Source organism: Quercus suber, unplaced genomic scaffold (genome assembly GCF_002906115.3).
Source record: "Quercus suber isolate HL8 unplaced genomic scaffold, Cork oak 2.0 scaffold_184, whole genome shotgun sequence".
Lineage (NCBI taxonomy): Eukaryota > Viridiplantae > Streptophyta > Magnoliopsida > Fagales > Fagaceae > Quercus > Quercus suber.
In genome coordinates this window covers 33,991-46,911 of record NW_027069642.1, presented here as the reverse complement: position 1 = coordinate 46,911, position 12,921 = coordinate 33,991, and the positions used below count along the sequence as shown (strand labels likewise).

General features: G+C 32.5%; 1 protein-coding gene across 1 annotated transcript; it reads right to left on the bottom strand.

The window, feature by feature from the left end:
* Positions 1-6,681: 6,681 nt before the first annotated feature.
* Positions 6,682-8,709, bottom strand: LOC112035009 (protein ACCELERATED CELL DEATH 6). Its single transcript, XM_065778499.1, has 3 exons — positions 8,312-8,709; positions 7,627-8,032; positions 6,682-7,302 (listed from the first exon to the last, which is right to left on the bottom strand). Exons 1-3 carry the CDS (start codon positions 8,707-8,709, stop codon positions 6,682-6,684), a joined length of 1,425 nt encoding a protein of 474 aa, XP_065634571.1.
* Positions 8,710-12,921: the final 4,212 nt, after the last annotated feature.

Sequence of the window (12,921 nt, the reverse complement as noted above, 5' to 3'; positions counted from 1 at the left end):
CGAAAAACCGATTGTTTATATTCTATTGCAAAGTCTCTATTTCTTACATAAACTGTGAGAGAGAGAGAGAGAGAGAGAGAGAGAGAAATGATATTTGCTGTAATTGCAAGCTAAATTGCTAAGAAGAGCAAAATTATTGCGATTGGAAAGCCAAAGAGAGCATAATTACCGGCATTGCCAAGAAGAACTTATGACTACAATATTTCTCTTAGTATAGTTTGAAGGAAAAATGAAATTAAAGATTATTTTTATGTAATGGATTGAACAAGTCACAAATTTGAATAATTAGGAACTTTTTTTTTTTATTAATATTCTTTTTGTTGAATAATTTGTTCACTTGTTGTTTGGTCTAACCATGTATTTGTTTGGATTATTTTTGTTGTTATTTGAGCTAATTTTTATTGTTATTATTTAAGTCCTTTTTTGTTTAAGGGGTTAAAGATTACTTTTGATGGGTCAAAATATTTTTTTGGAGTAATGCTACATTTACAATATTTTCACAACAAATCTTATACAATTTATTATTGGTGGGTTAAAAAGAAATATCAATATTGGGTCTAATTAGAATTTGTAACAACTTATCACTTAGGATTTGTTGTGAAAATATTATGAATGTAGCATTACTCTTATTTTGTTAAATCTAGATTCTTGTGATTATCAAGTCAAGGTGGTCAACACATGTAGGGCCCTCTTTCTTCGCTGAGTCTTCCATTTTTGCAAGAAGAAGGGGTTTGAATTAAGCTTGATGTAATGCAAAATGACATCGCCATAATGACTAATGCACACAAAGTACACACACTTCATTTTGGCATGCACTTATTCCCTACCAATCCCACCGGAAAAAACTTAAATAGTCCCGGAGTAGTACTTCGGGCTCTCACATAGGAGGTGGACCCCATGGTTAGTCCTACGTGTAAGGTCCACCCCTTATTTGAAAGCCTGAAATACTGCTCCGAGACTATTTAAGAATTGCCTAATTTCATTTATATCTATTTCCCATAATTTATTTTACTATGTGGCATTTGTGTGTATAGATAATTGATATGTTAAATAGACACAGCGCAATTTGGAAAGGTGGGTTTATGGAAGCTTTGATCAAGACTTGGGCACAATTTCAAAATTAAATATATAAAGTTGGATTAAAAAAGAAGAAGTAAAATTGCATACTTTTTATAAAAGAATTTAACATTTAACCAACTTACTTAAAATTTGCCCTTTTTTATATATAAAAACATCAAATTTTAGTTTAAGAAAATTTGTTTAGTGCTTAATTATTTATTAAAAAATAATTTTATACATTATAATAGATTTAAACTAATATAGTTTAGCACAATTTATGGCTTTCAATACACACACATATATATCAGATTCTTATTATATTTTATATAATAAAATTTGGGGTCATAGAAATCATGATTGTGCCCAGTGATTATCTTCTCCCTATGACAAATTTTTACACCCTCATAATTATTGAATTAATTTATCTTCTTAATCATCTCGTGATAGTTTAATTTAGATTAAAGTTAAAACTCCATTTCTTATGATAAATAAATAAAAAAATAAAATAAAATAAAAAAAAAAACTCTATTACTTAAGCTTCAAGAAATTAAAATTTTTACTCCAACTAAATGATCTTTTGTCTTTCTTCTTTTTTTTTTTTTTTTTTTTTTTTTTTGCATCACCACTGATCTTTCGTAGAATGGTTATTTAGAACAGTCGCCTGTTGCGCCGACCGGCGCGATAATCCTTCCCACAGACGGCGCCAATTGTAGGGTCAGTTTTTGTTGCCTAAGCCCAAAAGAGATGGGTTAAAGGCCCAACGAACCCAGAACAATGAATTTGTAGAGAGTGGGTTGAAGGTTTAGGCGCTGACCGGCGTTTACGAAGCATGAACCCCTTTCTCTTTCATTGAAAAAATACTTAGAACAATTTACAATTGGGGGATGCTCCTCGGCCCATGGCCGAGGAGGCTTCTTCCTCCCCTCCCAGAGAGACCCCCTTATACATTTTGCTCACAGTTCTTATATATGCCCATCTTCTTCCTCCTGTTGATCATCTATTGGCCTTCCTCCTGACGGCCTATCCCATCAAAGGTCATATCCGTGCTCAAGTGGTTCACCCTGATCGATGTCACCCTAGCAAGGGGTTACATCCCCATTAATGCGGCCAGAGGGGTTAGGTGAACGTATTCAATGCCGAGGTGATGGCTCGCCCAGAGCTTGCCCTTCTCCGCACCGAGGTCTCGGACGACCGAGGATAGGGTCATCCTCGGACCCATCGTGCATCCTCGGCGTGGGCCATCTGGGCCTGGGTTAAAGTGGGCCTTGGCTACTCGATTTTCTGGCCCCACAACAATGATCTCTAAATTGCTACAATACTTTCTCCTTTTCTCTCTATCTTTTCCTCTCCAAAAAGCATGATCCCCTTACCTCATGAGAAGGTCCCCTTTTATCCCCTCAGCTCCTCCCTCTCTAACCATGCATTTTCTTTCTAGATGTCAAAGAATGCTTGTCCCATCAGACACCTCCCCAATTCCTCCTATCTTTTGATCATGAAAGAAGACTATTGGAGAGTTTCCATTGTTCAGGCTAGTCATTCATCATTTAATATGATTGACATTAGATAGGAATACCTAATTAATATGAAGGTGACTATTACTTTGGGTGCTATGTTGTCTCTTTTAGGTTCTTAGCGAGCATTCTAGGAAACATCTTCCTCCTCGACAGAAGGGTTCTCGACCTACCTCAACAGGGAGGTCGAGTTACCCTGTAGTTTCCTTTAACCCTCTGGTCTTCGACAGGAGGACTTAGGCGGAACCCAGATCGTATAAATTGTTGCTCAAATTAGCCCTCCTCAACCCAAGATTCATTTGGTGGAGACATCCCCTATAGGTATGTATTGTGATTTTTTTTTTTTAAATTGCGATAGTAAATTTAAGTCCCTAAGCTTTATATAGCAAAAAATATAGCATATTTAACATCACTCAATTATTTGAAACTAGTATTATACCCGTGCACAATTTAATTAAGAATCATATATAACTTAATTAAGTATTAAATATATATTGTAAATTAATAAAAAAAATTATTCTAAATATAGAATCAGACATAAAGCTACAAACGACACATTTAGGCATTTATGCCCACTATTATCAATAAACAAACACCTAACATATACTAAATTTACAAAAATTAATGACAAATTCAAATCCATGTGAGTTTAGAGCATACCTTACACACTTTGTTTCATGATATTGGCAAAAAATAAAATATGAAAAAAAAAGGACTAAATCATCTTATGCATTCTAAAAAAACATATTTATTGCACTCTTTTAATACGTTGTTACTTTATATATATATATATATATATATGTATGTAATGGTAAATATGTTTATATTATGAATAAGATATTTTCATTCTTATATACGATTTTTGACATTGTTTTATAATAATAAAAAACAATGTATAATTATCTTAACCTAATAAAAGAGTTACTAATTTTACTTGTTTAAAGTGTGTACCCTAATCTTAGCAACAACAACAAAAAGTGTGTACCCTAAAATTTCTCTTTAATTTATCTCGATATCATATACTATATAATAAAAGTCGGGCTTAAAAATCATGGTTGAGTCGAGTGACTACTCTCATTAATTAATAAATTAATTTTATAAAAATTCGATGCTTCAATTATAATTGTTCCTCATTTATGTCATTTTTTATTTGGCCTTTATTATATTTGGGTTGGTTTGATCTTCCTGGGTATCTTTCAATCTCTTTTTTCTTTATGTGAAAAACGGTATTGCTTTATATCTTTTTTTGGGTAATAGGATTTGAGCCCATGTTCCTAAGGTAGCACATGTTCTAGATAGATTTGCTAGAGATGTGCACATATGGCTAGAAAATGAACTTATATGATAAAGTTTTATCTAAATTAATTTATTGCTAAACTTATCCTTAGTCAAGAGCTTTGTAGCTTAATATCTTAATAAAATATTAATTTAATAAGATGCAACTTGAGAGAAAAAAAAGTATGCGTTGTGTGGGATTTACATTTAGAAATTTTTTATAATAGACTTTTAGTTTGAATAGAATTTAAATTTGTTTTAAATTATTATTAAATCATGCAACTTGAGGGGAAAAAATGTGGGTTGTATGGGATTTAAATTTGTAAAATTTTGATAATATGCTTTTAGTTTGAATAAAATTTAAATTTGTTTTAAATTATTGTTAAATCTTATCCCTTAGTTAAAACATGAGTTGTTTTTATTTATTTATTATATATATATATATATAATTAATTTACTAATTAGTGAGAGTAATCGGCCACTTGACCCAACCACAACTTCTAAGCCCAAATTTTATCATACTTGAGGGAAAAAAAAAAACAAAAAAGTGGGTTGTGTAGTGTAGGGCCCGTGGGCCTGGTAGCCTCGGCCCATCTTGCATTTGGCCCATGGCCCATGTCGGGGAGGAATGATCGTCCAAGGATGGCGTATGAAGACCTAAGCTTTTTTTTGGATCCGCGCCAAGGACATCCCTGTCCTCGGCGTACCGAGGCTAATTCCAGGCGGGGGAGCGGGCCAAGGATAGGTTATCACATCCACACTAAATGCACTCACCTAACCCCCTGGCCGCATTAATGGGAATGTAAGCCCTAGACAGGGTAACATTGGTCTTTATGAACCACTCGAGTACCGATAAGGCCTCTGATGGGACGGACGGTCAGAGGGAAGGCAAGTGAATGGTCAACAGATAGAAGAAAGAGATAGAAGGAAAAGGACTATATAAGAAGGGTAAGCAAAGCAGAAAATAGAGGAACAAAAAGGGAGAAAGAACCTCCTCGGACAAGGGCCAAGGAGCTACCCTTAGCACTAAGTTGGCTTCATCCCCCTTCAATCAAGAAAAGGTTCTGGGTGTAACGTTGTTAGCCTGTTAGGGTCTAATTCTTCATCCCACTCTCTAGAAATGTATTGTTGGGGCCTATCTAAATTGAGTCCCTACATGTAGGATTTAAGTTTAGAAATTTTTGATAAATAGACTTCTAGTTTAAATAGACTTTTAGTTTAAATAGAATTTAAATTTGTTTTAAATTATTGTTAAATATTATCCCTTAGCTCTCATTTGAGAGGAGAGAATGGAAGGAAATGAAAATAAATGAAAAGAATAATTTTAAAATATTCTTCATTTCTCTTACTTGAGAGTTTTAATAAAGGGAATGAAAAGTTCATTTCATTATTTGGAAAAGTGGGAGGGAATGAAATGGATAGGAGGGAACACTCATTCTTTTCCATTCCCTTAAAACCTCAAATTTTCATTCCCTCCAAAATTGGGAGAAATTGGAGGGAATAAAATTAGATTTAATGAATTTTTTTTTACTAAAACTCCAAAAATACCCCTATATATTCAACCCTTTATTTTAAAATAGGAGTCTAATAGTAATATTGCCATAAAATGAGTCTATTTCATTCCCACTATGTTATTCCCAAACAAGATGACTTACATTCCATTCATTTTTATTCATTTTCATTCTTTTTTTTTTTAATACCCANATAAAATTAATTTAATTAGTGAGAGTAATCGGCCACTTGACCCAACCACAACTTCTAAGCCCAAATTTTATCATACTTGAGGGAAAAAAAACAAAAACAAAAAAGTGGGTTGTATGATTTAAGTTTAGAAATTTTTAATAATAACTTTTAGTTTGAATATGAATTAAAATGTTTTAAATTATTATTAAATCTTATCTCAACTAGTCGAAAATGTGGGGTTTTTTTTTTTTTGTCAAGAATATATATATATATATATATTATATAAAACAACACAAACTCAAAGTTACTGAAAAAAATTGAGAGGAGAAAGTCTTATATATGTGCAATGTTAGCAAAAAATGTGAAGGAAAAAATAAAAGGTATCAACAACTAAGTTTTGTATTTATTTAAAAAATTGATAGAGATATATAGAAAAAGTTAATAAGAACAATTGTGATTTTGTGTCTATCTAAAACACTACTGTAATAATTTGGTCAGCGACTTTGTGCAATTATAGCTTCTAAGACCAACTCTATCTAAAACACTATTGCAATTTGGTGCAAGTACTTGGTATAACTACAACTTTTAAATCCAACTTTTATTATATAGTGTACATGATTTTAACATTAAGTTCTATAATAGAGTTTCATTAAACTCTAAACTGTATTTTTTTTGATATATTATAATATATATCTTGTTATCTAATCTAAATATAGTTTTTGTGAATATGTGGATATACTTGCACATAGTCATCTAAAAAATAAAAATAAACCTGAACGAAATTGTAATTTTTTTTAGTGTATTAAGAAACTTCTTGTAAAAAATGAATTAATAATAAGATGAAGAATTTGAGTTGTAATCAAATTATGATTTTTATCAACTTAGAAATTATAGAAGATGAATATAAGAACAAATAAGCTGGTTGTTTTTATCTAAAACATTGCTGCAATTTGGTGGAGGGGCTTCTAAACCCAAATATAGTATATATATGATATATGATATGTTGATAACTCCATCATCACGCAAAACAAAAACAAAATACTGTCGTAATACATCTCAAAGTCATATATAATGATAGCAAAGAGTACGCGATACAAGCATTACAGGAAAAGATGTAGACAACAGAGTGCTGCCACTCAAAGCATTAAGCATATCACACTACCAATTCACCACTTCCAGCCACCAGTACCAGAAGACAAAAGGGATAGTAAGATACGTAACGTAATATAAGGCAACTTGATGACATCGGGAACCAAAGAAAGAAGTAGCGTGCTATAAGAGCCACCAAGAAGACCAAACCCATGATCATAATAACATTGGCAAGCCAATTGAGTGTGCTCACAACAAGGTATACTGCAGCCAAGAAAGCCAAAGACATTGTGGCAAGTGCAACTCCAAGAAGTGGTGATGCAGTTTTAAGCGCGATAAGCACTAAATGGACGTCCCCTAATTGAGCCCAAATCAGAGTGACAGCAACAACAACGGAGGTATACATTGCTATAGTGTCACAAAAAATGAAAACGTGAAAAAATTTGTGTGTTATCAAAGTGGCTGTGCCTGAATCTTCGCCAGAGGAGTTATAGCCACCAGGAATTGAGAATCCAGCAGCAAAGGTCACTGTGGCAACAACGGTGGACACCAACAGAAGTGTGTTGACTTTGTCTTTACAGATGTCCGTCTTCTGTGCCTCCAATCTAGTAGAAAATTGTCTTCGAGTATTGGCACTAGGATTTCTTGGCACACCAGCAGCTCTTAATGGAATTAGTGTCAGTCGCTGCAGCAACAACGTAGAATATTTTGTTTGTTAGTTTAAACCTAGATTATGCAAATTAATCAATTTTAAGCCGAGTTATTAATTAGTCAAATCATGTTCGAGGCTTTTATAAATGTAAACAACACCAATATTGAAATCAATCCATATATATATAGCTTTTGTTAAAAGGCTGACCATATCCTGTAAACGAATTCTTTTTGTAAATGTTTCATGCATGTGAAAATCTTTATTGAAAAAGGTCACAATAAATTTTTTTTTTTTAATGATTGATTTGGTCACTAAACCTTTTGATGAAGAGAAAATTAATCCTAGTTAATCATATACCTGTCGAAAGGTAAACGTGTTTCCAATAGAGCATTCAGCAATATCAAGAGCTGTTAATCCTTCACTGTTAATCAATGTTAGGTCCACCTTCTTGTCCCACGTGAAAGCACTAACAAGTTTGGCATGCCAATGCATGGTGGCTAAATGCAAGGGTGTATTTCCATCCTTATCCGTATCGTTTATAAGCGACTCTAGTCCAGGAGTTTTAAGGATGTAGTTCACTACATTAAGTTCTCCAGTTGTAGCTGCAACGTGTAGAATATTTTGACCATTATGGTTGAGCAACTCTCTTGAATTGGGCCAATACTGAAGCAACTCTTGAATGAGATGAACATGACCCTTGGTGGAGGCTACGTGAATTGGGAAGAGACCATTTTTATCCCTTTCAGTGGCAATGGAAGCATTTCTACCAAGCAAGAAACGAACACCTTCAAGGTATCCAATACATGCTGCCCAATGGAGAGGTGTCTTCCCTCTTCATCCAGTAAATGGATCCAATCTGGCTTCTTCTTAAGTATCAAATCTAAAATATCTGCCATTTAAAAAACTTCTTAGCGTGAATTTTTCTTTTCAAAATTGGACCAGATAGAAAATTAGAAAAGAAAATGATTCCCAATTTTATGATTCAATTCGGTCATTAATAATAATAATAATAATAATATATTATTATTATTATTATTATTACAAATAAATGGGTGTATTTCCATCCTTATCCGTATCGTTTATAAGCGACTCTAGTCCAGGAGTTTTAAGGATGTAGTTCACTACATTAAGTTCTCCAGTTGTAGCTGCAACGTGTAGAATATTTTGACCATTATGGTTGAGCAACTCTCTTGAATTGGGCCAATACTGAAGCAACTCTTGAATGAGATGAACATGACCCTTGGCGGAGGCTACGTGAATTGGGAAGAGACCATTTTTATCCCTTTCAGTGGCAATGGAAGCATTTCTACCAAGCAAGAAACGAACACCTTCAAGGTATCCAATACATGCTGCCCAATGGAGAGGTGTCCTTCCCTCTTCATCGAGTAAATGGATCCAATCTGGCTTCTTCTTAAGTATCAAATCTAAAATATCTGCCATTTAAAAAACTTCTTAGCGTGAATTTTTCTTTTCAAAATTGGACCGGATAGAAAATTAGAAAAGAAAATGATTCCCAATTTTATGATTCAATTCGGTCATTAATAATAATAATAATAATAATTTTTTATTATTATTATTATTATTACAAATAAATTTATAAAAACTAATTATGCTTACTGAAAAAATTATCCAAAATTAAAATTATTCTAAATAATTTGGTCACGTCTAAGAAAACTCCCATATAGTGGGAGTGGAGCAAGTTTAGGGCGAGACATGTAAGTTTGTAAACAAACCGAGTTTTGTCAAGTAGTGAGTGTTCAAGTTTGGCTCGATATTAATGAATGTAACATGTTCAAGTTTGATTCGAGCTCGAACATCTTGAACCAAGCTTTATAAATGATGTTCGAGATTGAGCTAGTCAAAAAGTATAAAAGATTGAACTCGGCTTAGCTTGATTTATTAGTCAAACTGAACTCGAGCTCAATATCAAGGTTTTGAACTTGAGATCCAACACAATTAACATTATTAAGCCCATATAAAGCCTATTTAGTTTGAACGAGTAATTTCAGCTTCCAGTTAATTACTTACTCTCAGTAATATATGAATTTAAGTGTCAAGCTCATATAAAGCTTATTACCAAATTCATAAAGGAGTCTCGACTTAATTTGTTTTGTATCAAACCCAAGCACGTTCATGAATTTTTTTTTTTTTTTTTTTTTTGCTTGTTTATTAAACAAACATAAAACTGAGGTTTAAATTTGGCTTGTTTATAAATAAATAAACGTAAACGAGTTTTTTATCAAACTAAATCCAAGTTATTTATAAACGGCTTGATCATTTATCATCTTAAGTATAGGTTGGAGATATTTTGCTATTACCAAGGAGGTGACTTATATATATATTTTACATACGATAGTTAGAGATGAAGAAATTTGACCCTTGATGTCAAGAACTCCATTGGCAAAGTTGTTTATAATATATTCCATAGCTCCATTAATTAAATAGGCCTTTATCAGCAACAGAAATAGAAATTAAACCATGTTGAAAGTTAATAGCAGCAATAATTTTACCTGTATTCTGCTTCATAATGGCAGCTTGAACTTGTGACTTTCCTTGTAGCTTTCCATATTGGTTGTCAAACTTAATTATTTGGTCCAACATAGTACTAACACAACCTTAGAAACAAGCCTCGGTTGCCAGATACAATGGTGACTTCCCTTCCTCCTTAGTGAGTTTAAATCCAAATGAAAGCCAACAGTACTAACAAACCAACCAGAAACAAGCCTCGCCAGATACAATGGTGACTTCCCTTCCTCGTTATTTAAAATAATACAGCGGTTCAGGTTCTTGCATGAGCATGTATATTAGAGAAAAGGCCAGCATTTCATGTCCATTTATCAGAGCTTCGTGCAAGCAGTGTTTCCCTCCTCATTTTGAGCCCTCAAACACAACGAAAAAATTATGCTTTCACTCTCAGCCTCAGGCTCAGATGAATTGAGAACCAATAACTTCATGACAGTGCTTAGGTATCCGGCTCTGGCAGCACTATGGAGTGGCGTATCGCCTTTGAAATTTTTCTTGGAAAGAAGCCATGGGGAGTGTTTAGCTATCAGCCTCACTGTGTCACAATTATCAAAGCTAGCGGCTATATGGAGCAATGAGTTCCCGGCGGGCTTTCTTGTTCAAAAATAGCACGTAGAGGTAGTTCCTTCTCTGTTAAAACTCGTTCAAGGGTATCAATGAAACCATCAACATCATCTTTTATGACAGCCTTGTAAAGTCAAGATCCATGAATCTATGTGCGCCAATTACATTCTCTTCTTCCGAATTAGTGTGATCCAAGGACTCCTCTTTGGTCGACTTCGATGAACTACTGCTACTTGTCGCCAACAGACTGCTTGGATTTGGATTTGGATTTGAAGTGAATCTTTTGGTTAATTGTTCCATCCTGATCAGTCTTCTTCCATTCTGGTTGTGTTGGCACTACATCTATCTTAACATCTTCTGACACCACGCTGCAGCTGAATTCAGATGTGGCTTGGAACAAAGGAAGTCCATAATATCGTTTTCTGCAGCCATAAAGAAAACTTAGCACCATATGTTAGGACTGTTGAAAAAACAAATTTAAAAAGTGTACATAATTAAACTGAATGTAAACTGTAAAGAGAATGGAATAGACCAATCTCAAGGTCCTCAGCTTTCACGGCAGGAGCTATTTCCATGTTCAACGAGAGAGGTAAGCACACAATTTAGGCAAATGGGTAAAGGAGAGTATTTGTTATACACACTCTATTACACACGCTTATTGGAAAAATGAGAATGAATTTATGTCAGTATGTGGTTGGAGTTGGAGGAGATGGCCCATGTCATAGAGTATTAATGCAACCTGATGTAAGCCCACTTTCGGTTCCTAAATGAAATACAAAACACTACCTTTTCGATTTCTCAATAAAAATACACTACCTTTTCATTAAAAATTGAAACTAAGAAAAGAAAAAGGAATTTGTCACGCATGACCTTGACATTTTTAATTTTAATTTTAATATCTTAAGGGTGATATCTGTGACGTACCTGAATGAAAGGCAAGTATGCAACCTTCTCCACGAAAGATGGTTGGATCACTTATGATTATGAAGGATTTAGGTAATGAATTTGAATTTGAGTAATTAAAATTCAAATACCTTGTTTTAATAGTTTAAAAATGGCCAAAGATTTGGATTTGACAAATTCACCATAGATTTTAAATTTTAGAATTTTAGAATTTGAAATAATTTCTAAACCCATAGAATTTCAGAAATTCATAATATATACTTCAAAATTTATAGATTTGGAATTAAGACATTTCAAACCACTTTAAAATTCAAATCCAAATCTAAATTCAAGTATTCAAATGCAACCTTCAAGTATCAGTGAATGTCTAAGAATAAACGTAATAGAAATTATTTAATTTGGAAAATCCAACAAAGATTTTAAACTTTAGAATTTTTGAATTTGAAATAATTTCTAAAGCCATGCATAGAATTTTAGAAATCCACGAGGCATATATACTTAAATATTTATAGATTTAGAATTAAGACATTTCAATCCACCACTTTAAAATTCAAATCTAAATTCAAGTATTGAAACACAACCTTAGAGTAACAATGAATGACTAAGAATTATCGTAATAGAAATTATTTTATTTGGATTTCTTATAGGAAAAAGTTAAATCCCAAAGGTGATTATCCATTTTATTACAAAAGCAATGACATACCTAAGTTAGGGGATCAAAATAATTCAAATCGATTCAAAGAAATCTTCTTCAACTTATTACGTAACGATTTATAAAAGCATGCATGCATATATATTTTTAAACAAGTCACATAATTTAGTAAATAAATCATGTAACTAAAAGTACACATTAACAATTGGATCATAGACCACATAATAAGTTGAAGTAATTTTTCTCAAAACTGGTTTGGAATATATATATATATATATATATAAAGTACACTTTTGGCCCCTGAAATATGTGTTTGTTTCATTTTGGCCATTTGTGCTTCAAATTTTTCAATTTAACACTTCATGTTTAATTCCATTTTCATATTGGCTATGTTGTATCCATTTCAATTAATATTTTGATCAACAAATGCCCTTCAAGTTTTTTTTTTTGAGGAAACAGTAATACTTATTAGAACACACAAACACGAAAATAGTATATAGAGTTTCTTTAAATAGGCTTATAATATATTATATAACCAGAGTACCACTATAAAAGGGCCTAACTATTTATGAAATACTAGTTCTAAAATAATATGGAATGTATGAATATCATTGCTGTAAGCAAAAAAATATATTGTTGAGAGTCGAAGTACATACTAAAAGAAATGAACGTTAAGGCTAATATGAAAACGAAATAAAACATAAAGGATTAAAATGAAAATGTATCGAACTTACCCTAATACATAAGGATTACAACTAACATAACAACTTATGTTTTTCATATAAAAAAAAAAAAAATTATGTTGTTTGTGCCATATCAATAATGTTCTAAATAAGTTTTTAAATTTTTTTTTTTTTGGGGTAAAGTTTTTGTAATAAAATTTGCAATATGCGTAACAGAGGTCTTTCTTATTGTTTTGTTCATTTAATAAATTAATAGTTACGATGGTGGAAGTAAGATTTGAACTCTGAATACCTCAATTGAAAATACTAAAAAGTACTAATTAAATT

What these genes read in the sequence shown, in the direction of transcription:
- LOC112035009 (XM_065778499.1), bottom strand. Translation starts at nt 8,709, where the DNA reads ATGGCAGATATTTTAGATTTGATACTTAAGAAGAAGCCAGATTGGATC. An exon ending in GGAAATACACCCATTTATTT is followed by an intron (nt 8,033 to 8,311) that starts GTAATAATAATA and finishes CTTGCTTGGTAG; the next exon opens with AAATGCTTCCATTGCCACTG. An exon ending in ACACGTTTACCTTTCGACAG is followed by an intron (nt 7,303 to 7,626) that starts GTATATGATTAA and finishes TTGTTGCTGCAG; the next exon opens with CGACTGACACTAATTCCATT.